Here is a 20,781-nt window from a genome sequence, read left to right as displayed (position 1 = left end):
GTCTGTGGGGGCAGGCCTCCAGATGCTGTCCTCTGGGTCATGGGTTGATAGGGAGGGAAGGCATCGGGGTCACCCCTTCACTATATTCATTTACTGGCTAACCATCAGACTCTGATTTTATGATGAGGACACTAATTTCATACATTTATTGGCATTGTCCAAAATATTATTTTATTTTTTAATGGAAAAAAGCCATTAATATTCAAACGAAAGAATCACATTAAAAAACTTAATACATAAGAAACAGCCTCCAAGAACATTCAAGCAGCAGTCAGAGGGAGGGAAAAATACGTCAACAGCCCATCAGTTTTCCTCAAAATATTACTTGATAGAATACAACCCAATTCACTGGCTACAACAATTCATAGAATTTTTCATTGTTTTCTTGAGATGCAAAGTTCACTGTTGCAGTGTTTTCACAAGACCAATCAAGTGCTACTTCTTGGTTGAAAAGGCCACTGGTAGACTCATCTGATGGTGAAGAATGTTCCTTCACTGCTGGGCAAATCTGCTCCCAAGAAAAGAAAACTGAAGCCTGTGCCAAGCCTCTCACAGCTCATCTCTTCCCAAATCGTCCAGCTCCACGTCACTGAGGTCAATGTCATCTTCCACGGGAAGCTGGAAAACAAAGCTGCCGTGAGGCGTCGCAGGGGCGGAAGGGCTCGGAGCGCTCGGACTCACCAGGGAGCAGGCGTTTCTCGAGATGCCCCAGGTTACAGAGCCCGTTCCTCCCTCATCCAGCTCCTGCTCTGAACGCCGCCTATTACTTCACAGCTGGGCAAGCTCAGGTGAAGTGGGAGGTCCACAAACTACCACCTCTTTGCTGTTCAGCTTGTCCTTGTGAGGAAGGAAGGGGCAGAAGCGTGCGAGAAACGCTCATTTCAAAGCTATCATTTTGCGTTTCTCAGACACAGAATAAATGAATTCCAAGTTAAGTGTTCGGTTTCGGGGCGATAATCAGCAAAGGAACCTCACTACTGAAATGTGTCTCCGCTGTCTCTGCCAAGAACATCCACTGCCACGACGCTTCTGACATCGCGCCGCGGCTCCAGGCTTACAGACGGCGGGCACGCACGCGGCCCGCCCCGGGGACTCACCTCGCCGTCCTTGCCGTCCCAAGGCTCTCGGTCGCTGATGGCGGGGAAAGCGCCGCCTCCCACGGGGGCGGTGGAGCCGCGGCCCACGGACAGCTCCCTGCGGGAAGCGAGCACAGCGAGCGCGGCGCGGTCAACAAACGGGCGTGCAAACCGGCCCGCGCGCCAGGTTCCCGCAGCGGCGCCTGGCACCCTCGCTCCTGACCGGCAGGGACGACAGTGCAACCGGGCGGGAAGTCACTCGGGCCTTGGCATCGGATAGAACCAGTTATCACCAATAACCAAGAAAAACTTACTTTGCTCAAACACCAGTTAAGTACACAAACTGTCAAAGCCGACGTGGAACACAGGCGCCACCCGGACCCTCGAGTCACAGAACTGGCGACGAACTTCGGACCCTCGGCACGCCTTACGAGAGCGGGCTTCTTGTCCGAACTCCAGGCCCTTTCCTCGGCCGTGAGCGCGCGGCCGCAGGCCTGGGGACGTGGGGGCAGCGTCGCGCCCCCCGCTTTAAAGCAGACGAGAGCTCTACGGGGCACAGCGCGGCGGGCCCGGCCTGCGCGACTCTGACGAACATCTCACCAGAAGACGCGAAGGCAGCTGCTGACCGGGCGCAGGGCTCTTCTTAACAAGAGCAAGTCCTGGCGAAGGTGCGGGGACCCCGGGGGAAAGCGGGAAACCAAACGGGGGGGGGGGCTCCTCTGTGCGTCCGACGGTTATTTGGCAGCGTGGGAAAACTGCTAATTTGAGGCCCCGCTTTGGCTACTCCGCATTTTTTACAATGTGCTACTGGGGGGTCTTCTGGGGACAGCTGGCAATGTCGACGGTCACAGCTGTGTGCGCGTACGTGGGTGCGGGCCGTGCAGCTGACGTCTAGAGGGTAGATACTAAACATTCTCTCAGCACAGGGCAAAGAGCTGGCCCAAAACGCCACGGGTGCCGACGTCGAGAAACCGTGATGTCTGAAGACGGTTACGTTCAGAACACAGACCAGCGGCCGCGCTTCGCCGCCACGCACCGAGCCGTCAGCGGACGGCGGGCAGGGTGCTGTCTGGGCGGAGTTGGGGTGTCAGGCAGCACGTCAGACCGCCGTCTCACACGGGCGCTCTACGCTGCGCTAGAGCGGCTCCACTCCCCACGAGGGGCAAGGCCAGGCCAAGCTCTGGCTTACGTAAGAAATACAAACGCACACGAACAGCAAAACGAAAGCCGGGGGTTCTACTTCTTACTAGGGCAGCACCCTGCATCAGGTTACTTGACATCTCTGAACATCAGTGTCTTCATCCATAAAATGCCAAGACGCACGGAGCTGGTGCTAAACGAGAGCTGCTCCCTTCCTCGGGAAGGCCGGCAGCGGCAAGTGCCAACAGGGCGCAGGAAAGACGCCCCGCCTCCTTTAAACAGGAACAAAATTCCGAGGGAACTATGCCTTTAGGGCAGGGTTCAATGTTTAAAAAAAAGTTTCATTAGCTCAGTCATGCTCCTCCCCTGTGCCACCATTTCCCCTGCGGGGCTAAATGCTACCATCTCTTCTAGAAGAGCTCCGAGAAACACAGCTGCTGCCTCAAGCAAACTGAACGGCCATGCGCCGACAGAAAACTCAAGTCCTTTCCTCAGCTTCTGGGTGCCCAGTGCACGATCCCATTACTTGTGTTTTTGGCCGCTACACCCGAGGAACACTTTAATAACAAGCTTTCGGGGGAAGATCCAGGAATCACCAAGGCTGTCTTGGGCTGACTGCAGTTTTCCATTCCTGCTCCCACATCGCTAAGTGGTCAGTTTCAGCTTCCTTGTCACTAACTTCCACGGGCAGTTGGACAAACTGTGTATTTTACACCAAGGGCATTTCTCTCTCTGGTTTTCCAAGAGCCAGACCGCGCAGGCCTGTGGTTCCCACGCGCGCGTGTTGGCAGGTGTGCGCACCACCTCACTGCCAGCCCTGCCCCGTCTGTCTGTGGCAGGCCCCTCAGTGGGGACGTGCTCTGCACGGTCCGTCTCTTCAGAAAGCCAGAGTCGTATGTGACGAGAAACAAGTACGTTGTCACATAGTCTGTCTCCTTCCTACTTGTTACTACACACTTGTCTCCCTGGTAACGGGGTGGGTTCTGAGGTCTTCTGCTGTCTTCAAGACACGAAGTTTGAGAACCAGTGGCCTATCTGATCTCAAGCACAAAAGTAATGGTCTCAAGTTGACGACAATATGCTATTGTTTCGTACCTTTTCCACGAACTATTAACCTCCTCTGTATCGAACAAACAACAACAAACCAAAAAAGGAAAACTAGTTGAAAAGAAATGTGAATAAACTCAAAGCTGGGGTTAGAACCCGTCATTTCCTGTTAAGTGAGTCCAAAGGTTCAACCTTGTTACTACCCTCACACATTTCCTACGGTTCTTGACCCTGGAATCAGCTGTTGAAAAAGGACGACATTTTCTAAGTATGGCTGACCCCGGAACAACATGGGCTGAACTGTACGAGTCCATTTACACACAGATTTTTTACACTACAGTAATGTAAATGAATTTTCTCTAATTTTCTTAATTATATTTTCTCTTCCGGGGCTTACTTCATTGTAAGAATACAGTATATAATACATAAAATATATGAAGTATGTGTTAATCAACTATTCGCCAAGAGCTTAGTATCAGCTCTACAGTAGTGGAGAGAGACAAGGTCTGGGTCGAAGAGGTTCACCTTTGTGAAAGTCATAGTTACGAGGAAGAGGCATTAACCCAACCGCCACACACCCACGAAACCGTGCAGCGCCAATGCCTTGTGTTTGGCTGCAAGGCGATTAAGTCAGTTTTAGATGAGCTGAAGAGCAGGGCAGACAGAGAGCTCCATACACTGGGTTTGGAGTTTGGGAGCCTCTCATGTTGTTTGCACCTAACTGGAGTCACTTCATAAGTGTGCTCGTTTTCACATAAGTACCTTCTAGAGCTAATGGCTAGAAACAGAAGCCGTACTACCTGAGGTCAGGGGCGCAAAGCGTGCTTGAGTGGGAACGGGTGAGAAAGGGCTCCTTCCGGCCCCGTGAAACTTTTATGAGAATCAGGAAAAGCTGAATGCCAATGGCACAGAATGGCAAGGTGGCCATCACTCTACAGAATCCTTCCACAGAAAAGAGAACACAGCGCTTACGGAAAGATGATTTAGAACTCCAACATCTAATTCTTACCCAGCATGCCAATGCAAAAGAATTCCGTCTACTGCCTGGTCTACATAAACCTGGTTTTAAACCCACACCAGCACAGAACTAAGCCACAAAACAAAAACAACTCAAGAAAGCGAGAAATTACCTGAGAAACTCATTAATGCCTTGCTCGCTGAAAGATCCTTTCAGAAGAGCAAATTTCATCTTGCGTGCATTAATGGCCGCCATGGCGGGGTATCCAAACCCTCCGATCCCCAATGCGTTTTCAAGTTCCGACTGGGCTCCAGCTTCGGTCCACAGCCACCTAGAAAAACAGGCTGGTTTTTAGGGTAAAGATCCCTTTCAAATTAGTTGAAATCTAATTAGCAGGTATTAAAAAAAAAAAAAAAAGATTACACTCCAAATATTTTATGGAATGAAATGGAGAAATAAAAAGGAAGTTTACAAACATAACATAGTCTAGATGTGCTCTTAACTACACTTCTCTCATATTCCCTAACTGTACCTCCAGAGTCCCCCAGATCTACACAATTTTCCTCCCAGCCCCTGAAATATTGTCCACTAAACCTGGTGAATTTTCTGTCTCTAATACCTGAAACTCTACTAATATTTGGAGGATTATGCATGCTCTCTACGAGTATAACAACTTCTTTGCAGAACTTACTGGTATGTCATTATATTCAATACCTACAAACGTGCTCAGCCGCATTTCTTTACCCCACCGCGACAACGGGCAAGAGTAGAGGCCGCCAGAAGGTGCTCTCCGGTAGGCACATGATCCTGAGCTGAACTCAGGGAGGCGGCGCCCGGTCACCTGACACGGACGGCAGGGGCGGGAGGGAGACTGAGAAGCAGAAAGCTCAACAGGAGGCAGACATACTTTGTCTTCAAACTTTGCCTGTATTAGCCCTCACTTGGAAAAGGGTAAGAAAACACACTTCTGCTAATGCTTTCTTTCTCTGGCCTTCGAAGCCATCCCAGAGTTCAGGTAGGTGACTCCGTTTTTGCTCGCTAGCTGGGACCCCAACCCCCACTTAACACGACTGCTGTGAGAAAAATGTACACCGTGGCACAGATGAGTGTCTTATATGCATACTTTTCCTTCTGGATGATAATTATTATTTACCTCTCAGATCAAAAAAAAATGCCAAAGAGGGGCGCCTGGGTGGCTCAGTCGTTAAGCGTCTGCCTTCGGCTCAGGGCATGATCCCGGCGTTCCGGGATCGAGCCCCACATCAGGCTTCTCCACTAGGAGCCTGCTTCTTCCTCTCCCACTCCCCCTGCTTGTGTTCCCTCTCTCGCTGGCTGTCCCTCTCTGTCTAATAAATAAATAAATAAATCTTAAAAAAAAAAAATGCCAAAGAGAAACAGGGACCCATCCTACGGAAAACACAGTGGGAACCAGATACTTCGGGAGTGCGATGCACTCCCAGCCAAATCATACGGCGACAGTAACAACTTACCCCCACATTTTCTTTTTGTATTTGTCTGCCAACTTTAGAAGAACTTCTAAGTAAGAATTTCTGCCAGCAGCTCCTGATTTAAACAGAATTTTTTCAAGGTAAAGATAAAGGAGTCCGTCACATCCCTCAATTGAGAAAGCATTCTCAGAGCGGGGAGCACAGAGCAATGGCAAGGGAGCCTCTGTTCATCGTACCAGTATCCAGAATATGGGGCAGCACGGCCACGACACAGAGCTGATGCTCCTCACACGTCTTCTTGGCGATGTCCTCATTGATGATCTGTGGGCCCAGGACACAAGGGGTGACTGGAAGGCCACTGACACAAAACCCAAAGGTCAGCTTGACAATAAAGACTTAGCATCATCACGTTCACTGAAGAGCAAAGCAGTTCACGAGACCGAGCGACTCCTCGTGAATACGACCGCCTTGTATGCACTGCAGCCCCAGAACAGCTCTGCTCTGTGACGGACTTCTGCGATTTGTCCCTAAGCCCTCCCTCTGGGGTGCCAGCGAGGCATTTGCGCGCGCACACACACACACACACACACACACACAGTCTCTGAAATGACGGAGCCTGGGTGTGGCCTGGCTCTGACATTTAATTGTTTAGCTAAACAGATATATACATATTATATATTTATGAGAACTTGAGGCTCTCCGTGCCTCCGTTTCCTCAGGTAAAATGGAGATAAAAGCAGTATTTCCCTCTAAGCATTCATGTGAGAATTAACTGAGAGAAATAGACATAAAAGAACCAGCACAGGGGCGCCTGGGTGGCACAGCGGTTAAGCGTCTGCCTTCGGCTCAGGGCGTGATCCCGGCATTATGGGATCAAGCCCCACATCAGGCTCCTCCGCTGTGAGCCTGCTTCTTCCTCTCCCAAAAAAAAATAAAAAAAAAAAAAAAAAAAAAAAAAAAGAACCAGCACAATGCCTGTCGCACGCTTAGGTGCTCCGCAAATAACAGCTATTACTTGGAGAACGATGACAGCGTGATGGATGCATTCTGTTTTTAAGCAGCTTGGTACACCTGTCCTGACGGTGTAATTATTTTAGCACTAAAGTTATGAAAAGCAGCAATTTATCAGACAGGTTTTCCCCACTTGAAAGCACAACACCACTTTAAAGAGAGCGCTTTAAAACAGAACGGAAAGAGCTCATCTGAAAAGACAAAACAAGTGTCATTACTGCTTTAGTGCCCCCACCATCAGACTGGACTGGAGTGACGGAAGCGGTTTACCTCCAGCAGCTCAGGAGGCGGGGCATTCTCAGAAAACAAATCCAGGGCCCGGGAGACGATGTCAGATCGCGTCCGCCCCCCATCATAATCCACAGGAGACTCTCCCTTCTGAAAGATCTTGATTGTAGGAAATCCCCTAATCTATTAAAACGAAAAGACAAGACAAAATCAAATTAACATTTAATAAGAAATAAAATAATCTTTAGGGTTCTAAAACTACCTTATAAGTAATTTAACATAACAATACCCCCAGCCTGCATCAGTGATCAGGGACGAGACATAAAGGTCTGTTAATCAGACGGTTTTAACAGTCTACCTACCAGGCATAGCCAAGTCTTCTTCCAAACTTGCATATGTACTTAATACAACTTATCTGCTCTAGAACAAATGGACCAACTTCAAAAGCAATATTAGCGACTTGTCAAAGCCTGGGCAAGCTGAAGATTCGCATTAAGCACAGCGGAAACAGTTAGATATTGGATTAAAAAAAAAAAAAGATAGTCTTGGGTTGAAGACTTTATAGTTTTAACAACCAAGTAATTTAGTTTCATTACAAATGGCCAAACATCTCCCCTCCCACCACACAGGGAGGCTTGGAATACTGGATGAAGTAACAGGTGCAAATACGGCGTTATTTCTCAAAGAAACGAGAAGATACTGGAAGACACACTCACCCCGTACCGGCTGGCTAGCAGCTGGCTGGCGGTGGCGTCCACGGCCGCGAGCTTCACCTTTCCCTTCGTTCGCTCCTTTACCTCTGTAGCTGCAGCAGCCCATTCTGGCTCGAGGCTACAGAAAAATATTCGCACTTTACTATTTTAACTCTTGGCACAAATACTTAAGCTGATGTGTGCATTTCTGCCCAGTCCAGTGAAATCACACTTGGACACACAATGTGTGTATGTGTGTGGGGGGCACAAAGTGATGCTACCCTTTCACGTTCCCTTCCAGGGCCTTTGTCACTGCCCTCCCCAAATCGGGAGGCTGGCTCCCTGCTCATCTCCGAAAACACGACAGAAGATACTCTTGGCCCTAATACCAATGCGTAACAATCATTTAGAGTCCAGAGTCTTTCTGGAGATCTTGGTGGTTATACCTGGGTCTGGGTCGGCTTCTTGAAAGCAAGCAAGGTGACTATACTGAAAGCACCGTGACTCAAAGAACTTGGTAAAAAGCGCTTACTTTTTGCAGTGTCCACACCAAGGAGCATAGAATTCAACCATCCAAACATCGTCACTATCAAGAACGTTCTTATCGAAGCTGTCGTCCGTCAGCTCAACCACATCCTTCTTACTTGAACTTTCACTCCTCCCCTGTCACAGGTGACATTAAATATTAAACTACGCATGGCCAGAAAGCACACTATTCCTGTTCTAAATGACCTATTTGACAATCTCGCCCACATCTTAACAAAGTTTGCAGCTTTTCTTTCAAGTAAAAACTATTTTACTCAGATTGGGGACATTCCTTATTAGTTTTTCTCATATTAAGCAGTGTTTACTGTCAATCACCAGTACCTACAGTATAAGCTATCACACGCACCTCGATTCTATCATCTGCTGTTTTGTTAAGAGAAACCCCACATGGCTCACAGAACCACCCAGTGACACTACTCTAATTCAGACTGGGCACAGCTGCTCATTCATTCCAGGATGTTAAACATACCACAGTTGCTACCTGCCCATAGATAAAGTCCCTACCATTCAAGAGAGCTAAATATAACATTGCATCCTTTTTTCAAAGAATTTTCTTTTATTAAAGTTTTATTTAAAGTCCTCTCTACACCCAACATGGGAATCAAACTCACAACCCCGGGATCAAGAGTCGCACGCTCCTCCGACTGAACCAGCCAGGTGCCCCAAAGAATTTTCTTGACTACCAAAGCTCAGAAGCAGTCAGTTCTGTTTACTGCTATCTGGTGCCTGGGCCAAAAGCCATGGAGGTAGGGGAGACAACTGTGCCCATTATATGTCAGAGTTTGAAATAAAAGGCAAGAGTGTGGGATCTCTGGGTAAGTTCTTCGTCTGTGTAAGGAAGCTAGTTTTACTGGTCTCTTATTTAAGAGTCAAGGGCCATTTTATCTCTACCTGTAAGAATGTAATGCCTCTTCCCAAGAACATAAGTACCTCATGGTTAAACATCACATCTCATACATGGGCATCTAAAATACCAATCTACGGGGGCGCCTGGGTGGCTCAGTCGTTAAGCGTCTGCCTTCGGCTCAGGGCGTGATCCTGGCATTCCGAGATCGAGCCCCACATCAGGCTCCTCTGCTATGAGCCTGCTTCTTCCTCTCCCACTTCCCCTGCTTGTGTTCCCTCTCTCTCTGGCTGTCTCTCTCTCTCTGTCAAATAAATAAATAAAATCTTTAAAAATAAATAAATAAAATACCAATCTACGGAACAAGAACTTTTCTCTTCTTCCCTGTCATTTATATAGAATTTTACAGGACTTTAGGCTGACTGCCAGATATAGGCCAAGAGATCATTCAAATTTCATCTGTCTTTGCCCAAAGCCCATCTGGTCTCTTTCTCTCTCTACTCTGAACTGCAAAGGCCATAGGATCCCAGAGCCTGGCTCCCCTGGCCTGGAGCTCTTTCTCTGTCTACAGCCCAAATTCTTCCACTTTAGCACTGGGCCGAGGAAACCCCTCTGTGGTCTGGTTCTTGGCCTACAGTTGTGACAAGATGCCCTGGGACAAGTGACTTCTGAGGGGGGCAAATGAACAGGATAGTTGGCTGACTCCCTCTGGCATCAACTGATCTAACCTCGTATTATTTTTTTAACTGAAAGTTCACTAATCTACAATAGTAATGACTTAAAAAAAAAAATCTATCCTCTTACAAGGAGCCCATATTGTGGCATCAGAATCATCGCACACATTAAAAATTAACATTGTATAGCCTTACTTGCTTTCCAGAACTATATCCGCCACCCCTTCCCCCAAGGCGATCCTTGACGAGCTGGCGCAGGGCACTGAGGGCAGCATCTACAATGGCTTCACCAGTTCTGCCACCTACAGGAAGACAAAGGACCATGAGACGGACAGGTGGTGGTGAGCTGCGTGCCTGCAGGACACTACCTACATCTGTCCGCTTTATCAGATATTTGAACAGACCCAACAGTACACACGTGTATTTAACACAGAGCCAAGTTCTCCCAACAATGCATTTTGCACTAGACTTTTCACTGGGAAAACCAACTCCCCTTCTTCAGTGTTAGGTTATTAGTGTGAACAAGAACACCCTCCTGCTCACTAGCACTACCATCTACAAGTAAGAGGAACTCACAAACGTTTACGGAACGTGCAACATGTACACGGATGAAGAAGAAATGTATTATCTAGTTAAGAAAGCAGAGAACGTTTCTAAATACAAATTGCCAGCTGAGAAAAACAGAAGAAACTATTTCTACGATAATGGAGAGAAAAAAGATGTGGAAAAAGTAGGATATGAAGTGTCTGAAGCCACATAACTGGAAAGCCATCCAGGCCTCTTTTTTCTACCTTGCTTACAACACAGTTATCTTAGGCTTCGTTGGGTTCTCTAGCTGAATTTAATTTGAATCCAAGAAGTAACAAACCCTGTAACTGAAACTCAGTCATGACAACAGCCTTTGGAAATTTAACCAAAAACTATATACTCAAGGAAAAGTCACAGGGCTATTAACGGACTCAGAAATGTGCAGAGAATATAGGCCATGAGGCTATCTTCAGAGTTCAAAGGCAAAACTCTAATAAAATCTCTTTGGAAAATTTCATATTTTTTAAAAAATAGTTTCTTATCAAAGTGCCAAGGAAGAGAGAAAAACGTCTGAGAACACTATCAGACCTGACGTTAGAAAGAATGTACAGAACAGTAACACTCCCAATACGTTCGAATCGTGTCGTTCTGCGGCCCTGGCCGACACTTCCTAACACAGAAGGGCAAGCCCTGCACATCACACAGCCTTCTGTTCCTTCTCTATCTCCACATCCTGAACCATCCCCTGAACCACGCCCCTTCCAGCCATCTACCTGGAAATACACCAAAATAAGAAATGTACTAGCAAGAAAGAGAGGGTTTTCTCACTCTAGACCAAGAGTTGGCGAACTCTCTGTGAAGGGCCAAACAGTACTGATTTTCAGCTGGGCGGGCCTTTCTGTCTGTTGCAGCTACTCAGTGCTGCCATTTCAGTGTGAAATCAACTACAGACAATATGAGAACAGGTGTGACTGTGTTTTGAAAAACTTTATTTACAAAAACAAACAGGTCCTTGCTCCTCATTTTTACCTACCGGCTCAAATTAAAATTCCAACCAGGGGAATGGAATAGTTAGGAAAGTCCTTACCCTGATAATCTTCTGGTCTGTTTTTGTTGGAGCCAAAAATCTTAATGGTGGGAAACCCCTGAACGCCGTACTGGCCTCCTAGAGACTGATGTCTATCTGCGTCAACTGCACCGACTTTTACAACATCCTGGGAAGACATGAAAGTATTATCAATTTTTCTTTCAACTGGAGCAGATTCCACAAAAACCCACCATTTGATTCTTGCAGACTCAGGGACCAGATACTAAAGGGCAGGGTTAGGTTTATAAACAGAACAAACGAGGGCTTTAGCCTGGAAAATCATTTCTACATGGGATGATGGGTGAAATATAAGTCAGCCCTGGGGGGGACCTCTGCAGCTCCCAGAATTACCATGACTATGTCATTGATCTGGAAAACTGAATTAACAAAAACAGACAAGGTAAAAATTAAATGTTTATTATCCCTTGGCTCCCTATATGATTCTGGCACCAGAACAAGGGTTCTGAGCTTCAATATGCAAATTAACGTCCTATCCTACATTAAGCCCAGTTGCCTACTTATTTATACATTCACACCTTAGAAACTTACTTTTAAGGCAGTTGCTACTTTCTTCCATTCTGGTGTCAACCTCTGGCAGTGACCACACCTTTTAGGAGATGAGAACACAAGGCAACAATTAATGTCTTTGATCCCCAATTCAAAAATTCTGCACCAGGGGCACCTGGGTGGCTCAGCTCAGGTCATGATCTGGGGCCTAGGATCAAGCTCCAAGTCAGGCTCTCTGCTCAGCAGGGAGCCTGCTTCTCCCTCTCCCTCTGCTGCTGCTCCCCCTGCTGGTGCTCTCTGTCAAATAAATAAATAAAATCTTAAAAAAAAATACGCCACCAACAGTCTAATCAGGGACTTGCACAGGGTGGGTGCTTGCAGGGAGCACATGCACTAATAAAACCTGAGCGGTGACGAGAAGGAACTCACCATTTTAAGGTTTTACTAGAATCCTTCTTCATATACTAATTTAAAAAGTTTCCAAATTCCTGTTTAACTAAATTATATTTAAAGAGTTTAAACTGTCATTTGTAACTCTATCCCTGGGTAGGGACTTTAGCATTTACCTGTCAAGTGTACCTCAATGTGTGCTCTGAGTTATAAGGCTAGGCAAAATGCAGATTCTTGGGCCCCATGAAATCAGAACGCCTAGAGAAGGGGTTCAGGAACCCACATTTTAGTAAGATCAACTAGTGATCCTTAAGCCCATTTAGGTTTGCTATTCCCTGATCTAGTCCAACCTCTTCATTCTATACACGAGGCATCTGTATTAGAGCCTAAATCTCAATGCTCTGCGGCTCCACAGCAGCATGTGGAGCTAAAAACGTCCATGTAATCCCAGATCTGTAAGCCTAGCAAGCTGGGCAGTACTTGATCCCACAAGGTGGTGATAAAAGAGCAAAAGCAGGGGCGCCTGGGTGGCGCAGCGGTTAAGCGTCTGCCTTCGGCTCAGGGCGTGATCCCAGCGTTCTGGGATTGAGCCCCACATCAGGCTCCTCCGCTATGAGCCTGCTTCTTCCTCTCCCACTCCCCCTGCTTGTGTTCCCTCTCTCGCTGGCTGTCTCTCTGTCAAATAAATTAATAACATCTTAAAAAAAAAAAACAAAACGCAAGAGCGAGCAAGAGAGAGAGATGAGAACACAAGGAAAAACAACTCTAATCTCTTAGGGAACAGTATTTGAAATAAATTATTGAAACAAAACATATACAGATGAGTGCTTTTAAAAAGTTATATATACACAAACCTGTTACATTTATACCATTTATCGAGGTTGTAGACGTTCTACTGCTCATTTTCATGGCTGAATAACATCCATTGTATGAAGACACCGTAGCCAGTTTACCCATAGGTGATTAGTTGTTGTTTCTTAATAAAGTCAAGTCTCCTAACTAGATTTCTAAGGACCTAATGAGCAAATGCCATTTCATTTCATCGGCACAATGCTGAAGCCAGGCCTTATTATCTTCATCTCACGGATGAGGACACAAAGGCAGCCAAGTTAGGAAACCTGTCCACTATCACGCAGTCGTCTGGTGACAGGGGTCTGTGACTCCAGGTCCCATGTTCTTAATCACTATATATTATCACCTTCCACAGGGGGCCAAAGCTATATTTTAAAAGTCGGGATTTTCGGGGAAATGTCCTGGAATGCTGGTTCTACAAACTTCTATCCAGGATCTTTGCTATCCACATGAGCTACTTAGAGGTCCAGGAGTCAAAATTTCATAGGACTTTGTGCCTCTTTAATTTCAGTTTACTCTATGAAAGGACTCATATCAGACTGTCAGAGTGTACATTCCCTTTAATTTCAATATGAAGCATAGCGAAGACAGATCAAAATGCCATATAAATCTAAACACGGCACATCTTTCACCCAAGGGTTTCTGACTTGTGGTCCACAGACCCCAAAGGGTTTGTGGATAAAAATTCAGGGGCTCCAGGAACTATTGATGGAGGGGTGGGGAGACGAACACCTCTATTTTGCTAACTTGTAATGGAAATGAAGGCTTTCCTTCAACGATGAACATTCACAACACACCACTTGTCACAAATGAAAACTCACAGCTACTCTCAGATCACTACCACAGCTGCACACTTCTCTTCCAACCTCGTTTATGCTCATCACTGCTTCACCATTGTGTTGTCAAGGTGCTGGAGCTGCTGCTGGATCTTGGTATCTACTGTCCCAGTGAACAAGTACTATATAACCACATCAAGATTTATTTTCACATTTCGGTAACGTTATTTCAATATTTTAGGTTCCCTCTGTGCCTCCCTCTGTATAGAATGAAGAGGTTGGACTAGATCAGGGAATAGCAAACCTTTATTTTGGAAAGAATTCAAAGCCTTCACCAAGCTGCCAAGTCCAAACACAAAAAGAGGGGAAAAACACCTGCTCTAATGAGACCTCCTGTTCCCCAGAACATTAGGAAACAAAACTGCTATGTAACAGTAACCATTAACTACAGGGTCCAGATCCAGCCTTCTCAATGATGTTATTTGGTTTAGTTTCAGAATGTGGTATATTCTCTTATATCGTAGCTCCCCAAAACAATGTCAATTACTCCTACTATAAATGATTAAAAAAAAGATCTAACTTGTAAAAATTGCACACAAAGGCATTCAACAATATAACAGTTTGTACAATTACTATTTGTATATTTACTAATACGAATAAACTAACCCATACAGAATGCTCATTTGGATTTAACAAAGAAAAGAGAAGCTATAAAAAAAAATAATAAAGGCATTCAGATGAATAGTATTCACAACGTGACAACACAGAAGTAGAGGGTTTTACCTTAATTTGCTACACTGAATATTAAGTGAAATAGTCCACGAGGACTGATAATGGGTTTCCAAAACTCAGTTTCATGGTCTTGCAAAGGAAAAAATTAAAGCAATAAAGGAAAACCTTTCATCAGGCATATCCTAAAATTCAGGTAAAAGGAATCTGCAAGAATTTCATTTACTACCCCCTATGTGAGCGTAGGGAGCGCAGCTCACATCTAAAAGGACTTCCTGAGGTCATTTGCAGGACACAGCTGACTGGGACTCAGGTCTCCTCAGGGCACTCGCGGCCTGCTAGACTACAGAAGTAGCGGTCTCGTGCATTTTGCAGCTTCCATGCATCTGTTCTACACTTGCATTTGTTGGGTTTTGTTTTGTTTGCATTATATGCTTACCTACATAAACAATGAGTGCAATGCTGTACTTTGACTATGCGTAGTCGAGCACCATTAACTTCAGCGGTAATTACATCTTTACTCCCCAAGGGTTTTTTTTCCAGCAATGCATGTATGGCAAGAGAAGAATTTTAAAATTAAACCACTTTTTAATGACATATTTCTGGAAGCAACTCTCTTCAAGAAACAGAAGGGGATCAATCACTAGTTCTTCCCTTTCCTGTGTCCAATATTCTTTCAGCATAAATGAGTTTCCCTTCCATCAAGATCCTACTTACCTCATCATTGAGATATACCTTCTTCAAATGATAAGAAAGATTTTCTTTTGTTCAACAAATTAGCCACTTTAACCATTTTTTTCCAGTGGACTCAATCTCCATGGCCTTTAACTGACAACACTGCAGGGTGTCTCCCATTTCCCTCTCTACTTCTTTTAAACAAGCAGTAAGCTAGGTAAACTAGATGACTGAATAAAATCACACTTTCATATAATATTTTTCCTAATTTTATGAAGTACCATCCATAACCCACAACGGCTTTGTACTTACCATGGAGCATAGAATTCTACAAGCCACAAGCTATCACTCTGAATAACTTCTCGGTTGAAATTTGTTGGAGTTAGTTCGATCACATCATCGCTGGAGGAATAGAGACCATTCGCTGCCAGGAAGAAGGTGCAGCTCATGAGACCTGCAGGAATGACACGAAGCACAGCATGAGCGAAAGCGTTCACGCTCGGGCAGCAGACTCGGCAACGGGAGTCTTCTCCAATTGCCCAACGTCCTCCCGGGTCAGGGTCCTTCTGACCCCCAGCGGACACCCCTGCTTGTTGCTCTTGTAGCCCCTGGAATCTCACTCCCCCTGGTGCAGAGCACAGCAAGTAGGACACGGAGGCCACACTCTCATCTCGAGCTGCAAATGGGAAAAGATTTCTTACCTCGTGCCTATGCACCAACATCTTCATTCTTTACAATCACCCTGTGAGATAATACCACTACTGCCATTTTATGGGCGAGGACGCTGAAAAGTTGGGAGGTTACCCTCTGACCCTGGGCAACCCACACAGCATTTACCTCTTGTGCTATGCAGCTGCAATATTAGCACACTACCTTTATTACTTTCTTTCGAAGGAAAAATCATTTGTTTCCTCTACTAAACTGGGACTCTATCAAGGGCAATCATTGCTTTTATAAATATTTTTACTTCTGCTAACACTATTCATGGCACTCAGGAGGCACTTGCAAGGCTGTTGGAGGAGCTTACAAAGATTTTTCACGTAAATGTTATAAAGCGAGCATGGAGTCTTGTCGTATTATTAATAGCACAGTTCAGCCACACTGTGGCTACTCTAGGAACTGAGACGTAATTTTTAACAATTATATAAGAAAACAAGTTCTGAACTTACTTATGAATATTTTAAGAACTCAAAAGTTTTTTGAATTGGTAGTGCTATCAAAATTCCACCTCCCCCTTTTAAATACATATAGGACTTTGTTTTCCAATTGCATTGCATCTATACCTCCAGAACAAGGCTTAATCGTGGATTGTTCTTGGCTTTCATGTTTTCTCATTTGCTGGCTTTTGGGCTGAAGCATAAAACTTTATGATATTAGAGAAATTCCTGTTACTTTCTTTTTAGCACCTATGAAGATGATCATATAATTTCTTTCATTTCATCCACTGCTGTACCGAACTGTGAGAGTGACCGGTCCTCTAAGGCCGTGTGTGCATACACCATCTTTGTTGTATTCTCACCAGGCCTTGCAGATAGAATTTGGAAGATTTCAAATGGAGCTTTTTAAAATAACCCATTGGTAAATTTCTTCTGGAAGGAGTGTACACCAATGTTAACTGTTTCATTGCCAAATCTTCCACCTTCTACTTACATAGTACTTTCAATTGTCAAATCACTCTCGAATACATTAGAACATTTGGTTTTTCACAGCATTACTAACTACAGAGCAGGAATAATCCCTCTTTTGTAAATAAGGAAACAAAGGCACGTCTAGTGGCCCATCTGTGGTCTCTGACTTCTATTTCCAAGTTCTTCTCATTAAGTCACTGTTGTCTCCGTAGTGCTCAGGATAAAATGGTTCAGTAGGTCATGGTCATGAATAAACAATGTAATTTTATTGTTCAAGAATACTAGATCTGGGGGCGCCTGGGTGGCGCAGTCGTTAAGCATCTGCCTTCAGCTCAGGGCTTGATCCCGGCGTTCTGGGATCAAGCCCCACATCAGGCTCCTCTGCTATGAGGCTGCTTCTTCCTCTCCCACTCCCCCTGCTTGTGTTCCCTCTTGCTGGCTGTCTATGTCAAATTAATAAATAAAATCTTAAAAAAAAAAAAAAAAAAAGAACACTGCATCTGAGGGGTGCCTGGCTGACTCAGTCAGCAGACCAGAGCATGCAACTCTCAATCTCAGGGACATGAGTTCAAGCCCCACATTGGGCATGGAGTCTACTTAAAAAAAAAAAAGAAAGAAAGAAAGAAAAAATAATATTGCATCTGAATTATAGATATGGCTAATACTGTAGGAATTTATGAAAATAAAACTGTGGACTTTATTAAGGGTGACATGAAAGGTTATCATGCAGTGGGTATGACCAGATTTGCTTTCTAGAGGGTTTTCTGGCTGCAATGTGGACAGTGGATGGGGAAACTACCAGGAGAGTGCTGTCACCCAAATCCAGGGAAAGATGGAATGGGCAACAGTAAGACATGCTACTGGGAGATCAACTAGGAGACTGAAAACTAACTGCTGGATTTAATGACAGATCCCTAGGGCCCAGGACAGTTGTGGTGGAGTAGTGAAAATAAGCAGCAGCCAATCTGCAAAATACTGGACAGAGTAGGAGGGAACAAGTTGATGAAAACGCATAAGCCTTTAAAACAAATCTTCTTATGAAGAGCACAAGCAAGCAAGCAAATGTGGGGTAGAAAGAAGGTTTCTTCTTAAATCTGAGCATGAAGGGAAAAAATATGGGGAGTGGGAGAGGCTAAAGATAAAGTAGAGGAATAATGAAACAAAATGCCTGGAATCAGGAAGGGAGGGAACCAGAGTCAGTGACACGGGCAGCCTGGGATAGGATGACCTCCTTTTCTACTTTGAGACGTGGGGAAGGGTGCATGTGGGTGGAGATCAGGCTACCCAAAGTGGGGCTCTCTCAATAAATGCTGCTGTCCGATACGGTAGCTACTTGCCACATGTGGCTGCCCCAATGTGTACTGATGGTATAAAAAGCACTGATTTCTGAAGACTTGGTAGGGAGGAAAAAGTATCTTATTAGTATTTTTGATATTGATTACATGCTAAAAAGATACTTTATATACACTGAGGAAACATATATTAAAATTAATTCCACCTGTTTCTTTTTACCTTTTTAAACGAGGCTACTAGAATATTTAGAATTAGATATAAAGTTTGCATTCTTTTTACTGGATTGTGCTGCTCAATAGTCTTTTCGTTGCTGCGGGAAAGGTTAAGTGGAGTTTGACATATTTAACAAAGCAAGTAAATTAGGAACCCAAGCAGAGAGTCCTAATTCTGAATAAGCTTAGAACTTAAGACTGGTCCTGGAAAAATCCTCCATGGAGCTCTACTTTCTAAAATTTATCATTTTTTGCAAAATCAACATGAATTGATACCTGTTCAATCCACTGAGCTCACTGTGGAATTTTTGAAAATGCAAAAGAAAACCCATCAACAGTTCCAGTAGAATAGGCAATATTTTGGTGACTATTCTGACATCTCTATGCAATTTAGAGGTCTAAAACTTTATTATTGTATTTATAGGCATGTGTTCTTACTATACATTCCTTTCTGTAACCTTTTTTCACTCAAAATGAGTTACATTTTCTATATAATTATGGATTCCTTATCACCCTCACCCCCTATATAGCCATTCTTAATGGCTCTAACATGTTGCCAATCGATCCCTAAAAGAATTTATTTCCAATTTGTCATCACTATTAACAGACTAACGCCGAAAATTCTTACACTTTCCTTCCCCCTCAAATATATGTAAGTATTTCCTTAAGAGATAATCTTACAGGGGGGATGGGGGAATAGCTAATATTTTGATATATATGTATCTGTCCAACTACTCTCCAGAAACTGACATGTTAACTATGAATAATGCTTAAATGACACTAGATACCAGGCACCGTCTAAATAACTAAGACATATTAACTCATTTTAAGAACTCTATGTGCTATGTATCATCATGCCCATTTTTAGACAAGGAAATGGAGCCACAGAAAGGGTAACTTGCCTAAGGCCACATCATTAGAGAGATAGAACATGGTTATGTAATCCAAATTTTTAACCAAAGGACTGGAGACTGCATTAGTATAATCCCAAGGAGGGTCATTAGGTAGACTGTAGCAGGAGAGTTGGTTTTTTTCCCTTCTCCTGTCAATTAGGTACAGCAGGCTGTTACAAGCAGGCTGGAGTCACCTAAGGGACGGACCATGATTTTTACCTCAGGAATGTGCTTCCTTTCCATACAAAGATGGTCATGACATCAGTATAACATGGACTTGGGCTTTTTCTTTTTTTTTTTTCCTGGTCATGTTGTTGGAGTTCTTATCTGCCTTTAAATTTTGCCTAATTCTCATAAGAGCCTCCCCTTTCTTATAAATGGCTCTCCACTAGAAATGTCTTGATAATAAAGATATGAATTCCTTAAAAGGCAGTATGACCTAGTAGGGTTAGAAAGAAATTGAATATTCAGAAAAACATTAAAAGATGTATAAATTCCAACAGCATGAAAAGAGCCAGTAACTACCCCCTATGAAAACCCTCAAGAAAACAAAAAACCCCGGGCCACTTAAGATGATAAAGTAGGTCAATCTCGACTAATACTGTTGTTTCTGAAATGCACATCGCAGTTCCACTCACTGATAATGAGCACCAATGGGAAACTGGAACATCCGAGTGTCTAGAATCTATGGGAGCAGATGGTTTTGCCATCTGTGGCTCCCCATTATTCCCCCACAGTAGTGAAGGATGTTATAAATCCGCATCAGCAACATCTCTGTCCCACGCCTGCTAGCGAGAGTACATGATCCCAAAGCAGTCATCCAGAAACTAAGAGGGCCCCCCAAAAGGTTGATTACACTTATTCAAATAATGAGTTAATTGATAGAATCAGACGCTTTCAGCCGAGTCTGAATTCACCCGAGGAAAACTAAACAGAGACTGGAATCTCTTCTCCTCCTCTATGTTCTCTCTGCGGTTGTACAGCAAATATTTATATCTCGCTTACCCTCTTGAGACCTATATGAACTCATTCATCCCGACAACAACCCAGAGTAGGAGTACTAGCCCAGAGTGGTTAAGTAAATTGCTCCCGGTCACACAGCCAGTAAATGCAGGGGCGGACGGGTGCTCTGGTCTGGATCCAGAGCGTTCCCTTAAAGCCCGGTAGGAGCGCCTGGGCTGGGTGGGACCAAGGGAAGCCAGATTAAAGCCCGGTAGGAGCGCCTGGGCTGGGTGGGACCAAGGGAAGCCAGAACAGGGACGGGATCATCCTCAACCTCACTCACTGTAGTTTCTAAAACAGGCATTTACATAATTCATGGAAGTCTGCGTTCCATGTAGTTTTTGAAAGTTCAACCACATTTAACGTGCTTTTGGAAGGCACCGTCCCCTATCTCAGGCAACTCTTCGGCCTGATTCGAGGGCTGGGTTCTGGTATTTCAGTTCTTCTCATTACTGGGAATTCCATAGAACAGGTGGTGAGCCCGTGGCTGTGCCGTACGCACGCCAGCGTCAGGACAGCGGGCCCAGAACAAGGGAGCCCTGACC

The 20,781-nt window shown here is 44.7% G+C and overlaps 1 protein-coding gene across 1 annotated transcript in view; it reads right to left on the bottom strand.

The window, feature by feature from the left end:
• Window positions 1–148: 148 nt before the first annotated feature.
• PDIA6 (protein disulfide isomerase family A member 6) overlaps window positions 149–20,781 on the bottom strand; it is a 21,115-nt gene continuing 482 nt past the window's right edge. The window contains exons 2-13 of the mRNA XM_040622797.1: window positions 15,521–15,662; window positions 11,829–11,886; window positions 11,280–11,406; window positions 9,860–9,966; window positions 8,133–8,263; window positions 7,625–7,739; window positions 6,951–7,091; window positions 5,906–5,990; window positions 5,712–5,784; window positions 4,394–4,552; window positions 1,098–1,194; window positions 149–618 (exon numbers count right to left, since the gene is read on the bottom strand). Coding sequence (XP_040478731.1) covers window positions 550–618; window positions 1,098–1,194; window positions 4,394–4,552; window positions 5,712–5,784; window positions 5,906–5,990; window positions 6,951–7,091; window positions 7,625–7,739; window positions 8,133–8,263; window positions 9,860–9,966; window positions 11,280–11,406; window positions 11,829–11,886; window positions 15,521–15,662 — 1,304 coding nt within the window. The 3' untranslated portion in view covers window positions 149–549. The remainder of the gene's footprint in view (window positions 619–1,097; window positions 1,195–4,393; window positions 4,553–5,711; window positions 5,785–5,905; window positions 5,991–6,950; window positions 7,092–7,624; window positions 7,740–8,132; window positions 8,264–9,859; window positions 9,967–11,279; window positions 11,407–11,828; window positions 11,887–15,520; window positions 15,663–20,781) is intronic.

This window comes from Ursus maritimus, unplaced genomic scaffold, assembly GCF_017311325.1.
Source record: "Ursus maritimus isolate PB19 unplaced genomic scaffold, ASM1731132v1 scaffold_6, whole genome shotgun sequence".
Lineage (NCBI taxonomy): Eukaryota > Metazoa > Chordata > Mammalia > Carnivora > Ursidae > Ursus > Ursus maritimus.
This window is presented reverse-complemented; position numbering and strand designations above follow the sequence as displayed.